Source organism: Lolium perenne, chromosome 1 (genome assembly GCF_019359855.2).
Source record: "Lolium perenne isolate Kyuss_39 chromosome 1, Kyuss_2.0, whole genome shotgun sequence".
NCBI classification, from domain to species: Eukaryota; Viridiplantae; Streptophyta; class Magnoliopsida; order Poales; family Poaceae; genus Lolium; species Lolium perenne.
Genome location: NC_067244.2, coordinates 38,897,204 through 38,908,304, shown reverse-complemented (window position 1 = coordinate 38,908,304; position 11,101 = coordinate 38,897,204). Strand labels below are relative to the sequence as shown.

The window sequence follows — 11,101 nt, the reverse complement described above, 5'->3', positions numbered from 1 at the left end:
GTCAGTTCCTTTTTCTACAACCAATTCTTTGCCGTGTACATGCTTATGTCTATTGTACTAATTCTACAATTCGAGCAGAAGATATGTGCTAAAAACAAAAAACAAAAACGTGAAATGGTCCAGTTTCATCAAGCAACTGGGTTACGCAGCTATGCAGTGCATCTATAAAATTGGTAAGCCAAAACCTATCTATAATTTAATTTAACAGAATACTGTGGTGGATGTTTCAAGTTTCTTGTCTATTTACTTTGATTTTCGCTTAATGCATTTTTTGGTGTTACTATGTATATTACAATTCTGTGTTGTCGTATGGTATTTTTTACCGTTTCCATTACATGATGTTTTTGCCAGCTTCATGTGGTTTCTGTTTAGTTATTTCATGGACAGATGCATGCCGATTGAACTAAAATCATATATGAGCTTTTGTGCACATTGTACCATTGTACTAGGTGCATGTAGAACCTGCAAGCTTGCTTCATGTATGTCTATTATTTCAGGGAGACGCGTACAATAATAAAGAGCCCACTCCTTTGGAAATATTCAAGGAGTGTCACTTCAGCCGGAAAAATGGCTTCTCCACCATAGTACAAGATGCAATTGTAAGTAAGCTTTTGCCTCCATGTAAGTTCAATGTTGTATCCTACTGCTTCTGAACAACCTTTGATTTTCTTAATTTAAACAAAGGGTGAGATGGAAAAGCAGTTCTCTGAACCTACGGCATATGGAGGACAAAAGAGTGAGGCCTAGGTTGTATCTGAGGTCCTCTCAAAGAATACAACCAAACCTAGTTTTTTTTAAATGTGGGGCTCGTGTGTTCCTCGGGATCAAAGATTAGCAACCTGACTGCAGATCTGGAGATAGAGAAGAGGGAAAGTGCAGAGCTGCTAGATATTGTGAGTAGTCAGCGTGATCAAATGGATGAGCATAATAGCAAGGTAGAAGAAGGAGAAAAGAATTGTGCCATCATGGAAGCAAGGATTGAGCAGTTAAGCAAGATAATGCTCAAGCAAAGTTAGAAATTCTAACACGGGTAACATGGTGACATGGTGGTGCAGTGTTCGACGGTTGAACTATCATCTTTTCTATCCTGGGTGATGCGATGGTGCTAACTGAACTGTTATTCCGATGCTGCTCGTTGGACTAAGATTGTATTCTATTTCAGATACAATGTGAATGTTACATGTAATAATATGTAGGCGCCTGTATTTTTATCCTGTAGCGCTCTGTTTTGCAGGGTTGTGCGAGCCACTATTGGGACCGAATGCTTATGGGCCGATTTGTTCCGCGCAGGTGGGCCGCGAGAGACACTGTTAGCATGCTGGAATAATTAGTTGGGCTGAATTTTGTAAAGTGACCTTCTTTTGCTGGGTTTTCTATATCCTAAATGAGCCGCGATAACCCATAACAGTGCAAAAGAAATGGCCTCCTGCCATCGTCCTGTGGGCAATAATCAATTTTCATTGACGCCGGATGACTGGGCCTACTATATGGGAATTACTTTATGTACGATTGGGCTAGAATACATGGACTGCATTAGGCCATGATGGGCCATACGTGATCACTGAACGAAGGCCCAACACATGGGTATTATAGTATGGGTTCTGCAAAATTGGTCAAATCAAAACAGTATAAACGGTCCAAACCACTGCACGTATCTGTTTCAGATCAGCCAACGTGTCTACTTTAAATCAACACGTGGCACGAGCGGTCATTCGACATGTGTCGAGCTAAAACATGGCACATATAGGCAGCACATGTCTTTGTATAATTGAAGTACTTGTCGGTTGCTTAGTGGTCGGCAAGAAAAGTACAAAGTTGCCACGTGTCCTTCTGTAATTGGCAAACTGCTGCCAAAAAAAATTATTCCATATGGCAAATAGAAATTGGCCATGTGTCTGATAACATCACGCGATAAGACTGGCACCTTAATCATTGGCTTGACACCTTAATCATTGGTCTGACATAGCCGATACCATGGTCTTCGCCGGGGGGTACCGCCCCCGTGATGGATTTCCGTTGTCACGACGATGCGGCCCGGCTGGGCTTTGGGCTTTGGCAGGTCGTCATGGATACATGACGGGATCCCCTAACCGTCAACCGGGCCACCTGCGACGCGAGATTCACCACGGTCTACGAAACCGTTAGAGACACGTGTCTGTGATGGTTTTTGGTCATTCGCCGACGAACTAAAATCAATATGGACTTGCGAGTTGTTGGTAGTGCTATCTTCGAAATCCTCGCGACCAAGTTTGTGTGGAAGCATGGAAGAATCATCCTCACGGCCGAGTCTCCAGGAAAGAAGTCACTTGAAGCACCAGAAGGCGGCGAGTCAGCGAGGCTCATACGACAACTCTCAATTAATATTATCATGGGTTGTTTGGCAATAGTGATGTGCATAGCATCTGAATGTTGTTGTCACATGGCTATGAGATATATTTGGTTGATGCAAAACACATCACTATGTTTGGTGAGTAATTCATGTTTAGGAATATGACTAACATGTATATAGCATATAATATTGATAGCCCCATTTTCCCTACTTCCCTTCTTCTTCCACTTATTTTTTCATTTAAGAATAAGGTTATTATCAAATTTCAACCAAAGCAGTGAGCCTACGATGTTTTGAACTAACATTAACTTTTCTGTTTTGTGTTTTTTTACCTGCATTATGTTTGGCTTCAAAAAATCTATCTGTAGTAATGCACATGCATTCAACTATATATAGTTTATCGATAATGTCATGTCTAAATATAATATTTGACAGCTGGGAAGAATATTTTTGCACCCACCATCCGACGAGCCGCGGCACCCACATGTTTCAGCCCAAAAATTTCATCCCACGCACCTCGCCAGTTCTGCTGGTAATTTTACGGCATAATCCGTTCAAGCCCACGAAATCCATCTCACGGTCTGCATGTGACGTAAAGTTTCTTTCTTGCTTGTGCAGTATAAATTTACAGCATGAAACATGCATTCATGTGAGGTAATTCTAAAATATACTAACGACGGCTGCAAACTCATTTCACGGCCCATGCATGTTAGGTGGATTTTACATTGAATTTTTTTGGTGAACAACCTGATTTAATTAGTTATTTAGGAGAGACATTATCCTATGGCAAACAAATGTTGTTCTATTGTTCACCAAAGGATTCAAAAATTCAAATACTAACTAGATTGAATCAGTTGTCTGGAACATAATAATAAATTCCGTGTTGAAAGGAGGGCTTTTTATAGCCACTAATTACAACTCCAATAGCTTAACTACCGCCGGAAATAACACACCTGGCCAACACAATCATGTCAGTCTCTTGCATGCTAGCTCCCGTCTCCCTCCGCATAATGACTAGAATCACATCATTTTTGCAAGATTTATATCGTCCTGTTAAAATGTATAGTTTAGCCGTTTCCAAAGGTTCGAACTTTTAAAAAAATTGGCTAGTGCATCAATCTAATATCATATCGGAGTTACAAGGTATCAGGATCAAATCTTACCCAATGCACCATTTAATGTATTCCAAATAGTTGCAGCCCCAATTACCCACCTCTAGTGTCTTACCATTTGGTGCCTGGGCAATCACCACTGAACGGAATAAATGAAAAGTACCGAGTACAATTTTCCTTTATGCAAGATCTCGATTTCAACCCAAGAGGAGACTTACGTATAATTATTGTACGAACACAAGAAGAATATCACCCTATGGATCTGCCCATCTGAATAATACAGATACAACAAGCTTACAGGGGAGAATATATACACCATACTATACACACGAACAATACCTTCAGTTCTCATTCAGTCAATCTGGTCGGTTTGGGAACTATTTGGAGAGCGGTAGTCAGCGCGACAATCTTGAGCTGAGAACAAAATCATTGGCTTGAGATTTGGCATGCACAAACCTTTGAACTCTGTGTTCTTACATTTGCATAACACCATCATTGTGCCCCCATCTTCGAAAATATCCCCGAGAAATTAGGCAGCTTATCAACATGCTTTAGTGCTCGCTCTGCAATTTGTCTTGTTTTGAAGTCACCATGCCTAAAAGCTTCAACTAAGGCCGTCCCAACATTTTGGTTTCCTGAGATCTCGTAAGCTATTTCATGCGTCCTGAGGATCCTCTCCACGGCCCAGACCGCTTGCTGCCTCAGTGCCTCAGTTCGATTCTCACACAACACATCAAGAATCAATTTGACCCCTTCCGCATCGCACAAGACCATCACACCCTGATCAATGTCCACTCCATCCTCCAATAATGTGGACAATGCTGTTAGAGAAGCTTCAACGACTTTGTCATTGTTGTGATCCAAACAAGCAACCAACTTCTCCACCACCTTCCCTTCCAAGAGACAGAAGCTCTCCCTTGAAGAACATATCCCATGATGAACTCTGCACTCCCCGGTTGACACAGACTTCTGGCTGATGCATGGAAATATTGAAAAACACAATCCTGGGGTGGAAGGTGGCAGTACCTTTGTTAGATGCTTTGATTGGCGAGAGAGATTCCCTAATGCAGTGGCAGAGACAATCTGGACAGTATCAAGACCATTCATCTGAAGCAGATCAGTAAATAGTGCAGTGAGATTGTATTGGCGAGCAACAGCAATGATATCTAGATCATCTTCCAAGATAAATGTGATTCGGGAGATTATCCTAACAAGACCTTCAAGAAAAGGATTGACAAAACGTCCTCCACGACTCTCCCCTTGTCTAATCATCATCACTTTTGATATGATTGTGGTGAAGGCCCCATCTTGCACAAGATGTCTAGTGAGCACTGAATCCTGCAGTGGAAGATCAGCTACAAGGCCAGCAGCTGGAGCTTGCTCTTCTGAAATGCCGTTGTTGTCACCAATGACCCTAATCAAGCTGCTGAGTTGACTAAAATTTCCACGAAAAGCATCAGCCAATTCTAGTCCCATACATGGTGATATATTATTCAAAAGCTTGATGGAAGCCATGCGAACCTCTCTTTGAGGTGCTTCAACAAACTGTATCAAACTAACAGTGGCACCAGAGCTTTTAATGGCATCAACTATGCCTTGGACAGTAGCAGAAGAGCTAGTTAGACCAACAAGGACCTGGAGTAACTTGCACTCGATTGCAGGCCCTGTATTACTGATGAGATGAAGCAGATTGTGAATAATTTCTTCAGATACTAAGGTCTGGCGGCTGTGATCTAGTGGAATGGACTGAAAATTTGCACCCGATGCCACAACATTTGCAAGAATTGTTGCTGATACCTCCTTCAACCTCATTGGAAGCTGATTACTGCCAACTGTAAAGAGGTCTGTTATCAGAGGTGGAAGAATACCTGCTTCAATTAGTATCTTTGCGCTGATATCATAAGATGAAATTTGGTTTAATGACTTCAGAGCTGCTTCTCTGGCCTCCAGGTTCCCAATTTTCATGATGTTGACTAGTGCACAGCCTGCAGTTTGCGCCACAAAGGCCTTCATATCGTTGCTTAAGACAAGCTCCCCAAGATAAGCAGCCATGGATAATTGGGTATCAGGTGAGCCTGATAATGGACAAAATAAGCAATGGGTACACGACCAAAGAAGATTGAATTTCATAATAACTAGATAACAATTATTCTACAAAACTAGATAATGTTTATAACGTTTCAATCAGTACCATTTGGAAATTACATAATGCATGAACTCAATAGCACATTGTTAATACTACCTCCGTCTAACAATAGGTGTCTTAATTTTGTCTAGGTATGGATGTATCTAGACACATCTTACTTATAGATACATCCGTACCTAAAAAAAGTTGAGACGCCTGGGAGTAATTACTGTAATTCTCTAACTCGGTCTGTGCTTAACTTCTTATTTGGCACAAATAATTAACAAGATAAATATGAATTGGCCCCAAAATAATGATGCTAGATAGAACCTGCACAAACCAAAATGGGGTGATTCTTATACATGCACTGGAGTAGCATACTACGATGACAAAGCTATAGATGAGTGAACGGAAACAATGGCTAGCAAATTCTACATCTTAAACATGCAGCAAACCCATGATTCCTTACCCCCGTCTTCAAAACTAATAAGAACTCTTCAGGTAGTCGGCTTGTTAATAAACAACGCCCCTACATGAAGAATACCTCTGCATAGGTGACAATTTTCTTCTTTAAAAACTAGAAAATGACAGACTTTGTATGCCTATGGTAGCAAGTAGTGGTGAAGAATGAACATCCAATATTGGTGTATGGGAGAAAAAAGAAACAAGAAAGGAATACAGGAAATCCTAACACAGCTGAGAAGTGAAGTGATTAGAATACCAGGCAGAATGTATTACCTCTGTATTGTATCATAGCAACGACAATAGACAAAATCTCTCTACTTTTTCACAAAAGGAAACAGAAACACACTCTCTAGTTTTTAAGAACAGCAAAGGATATAAATTATACCTTGAAGGAGAAGCCTAAGAAGGGGTTGCAGTCTACCATTTTCAGCCATTTGTCTAACATTCTTTTCACAGCTCTCTAAATTTACCAGTGTTTTCTCAGCCCAATCAATTGTCAATGTATTTTCTACTTTACTACTTGACAAGCCAACAAGTATGAGGATGGCTCCAGGAACACTCCCGATTTTTTCTGAAAGAGGTTTGTATTCCGAAAGTTCATATAACAGAGATGCAGCTTGTTCTTTCTCTTGGACATGCCCATGAGATAAGAACTTCACAATTGTACGAATGTTATCCCCGGCAGCAATCTCATCCTGCGGAGAATACCCCGAGATATTAGAAACACAAGAGCCATGATAAGTTGAACACAAAAAGAAACTAGATTCATAAAATGGCACCTTGTTGTCATTATCATCTTTTGCTACAAAACGGAGACTTTCCAATGCTTTTTGTCGTACTTTTGTACTGCTATTCTTCAACAACTCAGAAACCAAGCTTATTAAGCCAAGCTTCCTCACTACATGCCTGCTAGATCTACTTCTCTGACATATCTCTGCAACATATTCAAGTGCTTGCACAGTATCACTTTCTGAACTCTCAGAAGTTAATAATTTACGAGCTACATCAAGTTTGGCTGCCTCATTTCGATGCATCCATTCATCAATAGTGTTTTTTAGAGCAATACTCGGATTTAACTCGGTACTACTGAGCTCCTTTCTAGTAACAGGGCAGATAAGTCTCCTTCCACTGCTATCAGATTCCTTAAACCACTTCAAAATGGCTTGACATTCGAATGTAGCACCGCTCTCCAAAGTGACAGGATCCCGCATAATTTGTTTTGTGAGTGGACACAGAAAAGATTCATATATAGGCTCAACACGCAAGCTGTCAGCGGACGAATCATAATGGCCATCCTGACCTTCTGCCATCACTTAACCACAACACTGCAAAAATGTTCAGATGCAATAAATTTTGCTGAAAATAAGTATTGTGGGTTCATAAGTGAGAACCCACGAATGAAAGACATGCAACAAATAGAATGGAAATTATTACAAATTTGCAAATGGAACTCCTGAAACATATACTTGAACTAAGAAAAAATAGTTAGATGCGATGATACCATGGTACCCAAATAACCTTTCATTCATTCCACTATTGCAATAGATAACACGTTAGCATGAGACGAGACACATAGACTAATATCATCAAAGAGCGGTAGAAGATCATATCAGCTTTGAAATGATCTTCCAGTTCCGTGGAGAAATCACACAATGTCCCTTATTTGCAGTCATTAACAGAACAAAAGGAAAAAAAAAACAGAACGAAAGATCATGTCTGACATTATATGAGAGCCAGACATAATCAAAAGTCCCTAAAAAATATTTTCTATGCGTATATATTTTTATGTAAATGCATTACACTAAGAGCTAAGTTAGAACATAACCAGTCTCTTACCCCTTCAACACCCAGCCACCACTATCTAAAGGTAAATTGGCTTCAGGGCAAACTAGGCCGGGCAAAAGGGATGAATATTACCTCAGTCCAACAAGTTAGGAGAGCGAACCGCAGGAAATGGCGACAACGATGGCGGGACCAGCTAAGTTGTTTTTGGGCCAGCAGAAGATGTTTTTGCTACCGGCGCTCCAGACTCACTCCCAACACAAAGGAGGGCAAGCGGGGGCGCCGGCAGAACGGGCGTCTTCGGTGGGACCCACCTGCCAGTGACACATCGTGGCATCAAAGCCTCATCTCCAACGGCCGCAGCTTTCCCATCAGCAGTGAGCAGGCTCTCGTTGCATCAATGGCACGGGGCAGCATTAATGCGATGCCACGGCTTCGCGACGCGCCTGTATATGTACCGCTCTTTCCCCTCACGCCGCGCACAGTCCAGATCTCGCCATCCACCTAGAAAAACCCTAGCGCCATCCACCCACCAGCCGCCGCAGCCATGGCCGAGCGCTACGAAGGGTACGGAGCCACCGCGAACGTCTTCAGTCGCCACACCCTGCACAAGGAGGCGCGCGCTCTACGTGGCGGGGTACATGGCCCCACCGAACATGCGCGCGCCCTCAAGGTGGCGGCTGAGCGCGGGAGGCATCCCGATCCCGCTGGAGCCGCACGGGAATGCGTGCACGCAGGAGATGCACCAGCACTACTACGGCGAACTCACGCCGGAGCAACACGTGGACCCGCGCTGGGACCTGGAGGACGCCACGAACTGGGACGGCTTCTTCAGGCAGCGGCGCCTCTTCGAGCTCAGCCGCTACGAGGGGAACGGGTCATCGCCCGCGAACAACAACGCGTCAGCAATTCCTCCCGGCCGAAGAAGCCGAAGGCAGAGGAGACGGAGTGGATAGGTCCATAAGACGGGGTAAATTCTAACGGAGCAAATATTACATTACAAGGTCGTTATATATTAGAGACGCACTACCAAAATATAGTATTTGTTCTTATATTACATGTTGGTTTGAATACACGCAATAAAGGGCTCTTCTCTTCTTCATCTTCTATGGGCTTGGTCTTGCGTTTGCCCAATATTTTACCTTGTTTCTTCTTCTTTGATGAAACATGTCCATGCAGCAACTCATTCAATATACCACATCTATGTACAGAACCTAAATCCATGCATACTAGAATCTGTACCATGTGCAGCAGCAACCATACATACTATACTAGGGAACCGAGTGCAGTAGTACATCAATTATTGCCAAAGGAAAAAAAAAACAGAGATGAGAATCTCTACCGTGTGGAGTAGCAGCAGGCCAAGAAGAGAACCGAGGAGCAGCACCAGCACAGGTCGGTGAGCGTCGACGTTCTCCGGCGGTGGGCGTCGAGGCTCGCCGGTGCGTCCAGTGGCCGGCGGTCCGATTCGGTTGGTCCGGCGCTAGATGCGGTGGGGGGGGCGGGAGGAAAGGTCGATTGGGCTGGGTCCCGGGGATGCAAAGGACAACAGAGGAGAGTACACGGCCGGCGGCGCCGGAGAAGAGGGAAAAGTCGGCCGGAGCTAGGGTTCGGTCGGAGGAGCTCTCCCTGCCATGGCTGCAGTGGGGGGAAATGAGGAGCGGTTGACGGAAACGACTGGTTTTCCAGGAGGGTCTTCCTTTACGAGCTTTGACTTCCTAGTGTAAATAAGCTGCTCTGGCTGTCCAAACGCAGGCAAGTCTGCATAATTGAGTGATGACGCCCTCGCGACTCCTAGGCGATTCCACCCCGAGCCCGACCCGAGGTCCTGTTCATGGCGGGATCACCTCGATTCGCGTCCATGGTGGGCCGGGAGCGTGGGGCGCATCTCCACGCGTCACGCGACCGACCTCTCCTACCACTTACCTCCTCCACACCACCGCACCCACTCACTTCAAGCTCACCGTCGATAGCTAGGTTCCTACCCAAATCCAAGGCGAATCGGAGGCTGACGCTGGCGATTTGCACGGATGAGGAGGGAGAGGAGGTGGGGGATCGAGTGTGGTGGCGGCGGACCGGTGCTGGAGTTGGAGAGGACGAGATGGGACCTCGCGAAGGTGTTGAGGGTGCGGAAGCTGGATCGGCAATGGCGATGTCGAGGTCGAAGAGCGAAGAGCGAAGGCCACGCGGAGGATCGAGCTGATTCACGTCGGTGCGGAGGCTTCAGCTTCTGCGTGGGCTCGTTTGGGCCAATCGCCGTTGCCCCATAGCTCACCTCCTGTGGCGCGAAGGCGGGGTTCGAGAGATCAAGTCCAGCTAGAAGCCAAGTACATCTCAGGGGCGAGAATGGCGTTGCAGGCGCCAGCTCAGGGGCGGAAGCCTGGTCCGAGAAAGGTGTTGTTGCAAATGGCGTTTCAGAGGGATCTGGAGCTTCAGGATACGGCGCAGAGCTTGCCGGTGGAGAGGCGGCGGCCGTTGGAGCAGCCCAAATGTCTGGTGGATCTCCCATCACCATTCGATTTGGCGAGGCGGAAGGCTTATGCGCTGCTGCCCCCGCGGTGGAACAAGAGACCGCACCCACTGGGGCTTGCTGTCACGGAGCTGAAGGCGGCGCTGGCGCTGTTGACCCTGCACCAGCATGCATTGCTTCTGAACAAAACTGCAGAGGAAGTAGAAGATACAGAGCTGATCGGGGCTGTTTTGGTTGGTTTTGGCGGGAACAGAAAGGGGGAGGATGAAATGGTGGGTTCCAGAAGCTCGTCCATGGCGCCGTGGACCAAGTCAAAAGGTGGTGGGTGCCATGTGACTGTTGCGGAGGAGGAAAAGGAGATAGAGCTACTTTTTGAGCAACTCTGGGATATTCCACAGCATCTGGGCAAACCACCCCCGCGCGTGGCGACATATATAAGTCCTCATCGATCTAGGGTTCGTGGTTCCCCTCCACCGCCGCCATTGCCACCAGAGAGACCAGCTCTATGTTATCTGGGGGTTGAAGAAATCGAGCTAGTAGATCTAGAGTCTGAGGAGGTGATCATGGCAGATCGTGGCCGTGGGGGAGAAACAGGGGGAGAGGATCTGGAGGGGGAAGAGGAGACAACTGGAATCGGCAGCAGCAGAACATCAATCAGTTTCAGCAAAATCCTCAACAGCAACAACAGCCATTCCCAGATTACCAGCAGAACCAAGGTGGTTTTCCTTTCCCTCCACAACCTTATGGTTTTGTGCCTGGTGGGATGCCTCCTCTGTGGGTTTTCCAAGGGCCATATCCTCAGTTTCCCCCTCAGCAAT

At 45.3% G+C, this 11,101-nt stretch overlaps 1 protein-coding gene across 1 annotated transcript; it reads right to left on the bottom strand.

Annotated features, from left to right (window-relative positions):
* Positions 1 to 3,636: 3,636 nt before the first annotated feature.
* On the bottom strand, positions 3,637 to 9,525 carry LOC127347135 (U-box domain-containing protein 44). Its single transcript, XM_051373361.2, has 4 exons — positions 9,156 to 9,525; positions 6,811 to 7,356; positions 6,417 to 6,726; positions 3,637 to 5,516 (listed from the first exon to the last, which is right to left on the bottom strand). The coding sequence occupies exons 2-4, from the start codon at positions 7,339 to 7,341 to the stop codon at positions 3,934 to 3,936; spliced, it is 2,424 nt and encodes an 807-aa protein (XP_051229321.1). The 5' UTR covers positions 7,342 to 7,356; positions 9,156 to 9,525; the 3' UTR covers positions 3,637 to 3,933.
* Positions 9,526 to 11,101: the final 1,576 nt, after the last annotated feature.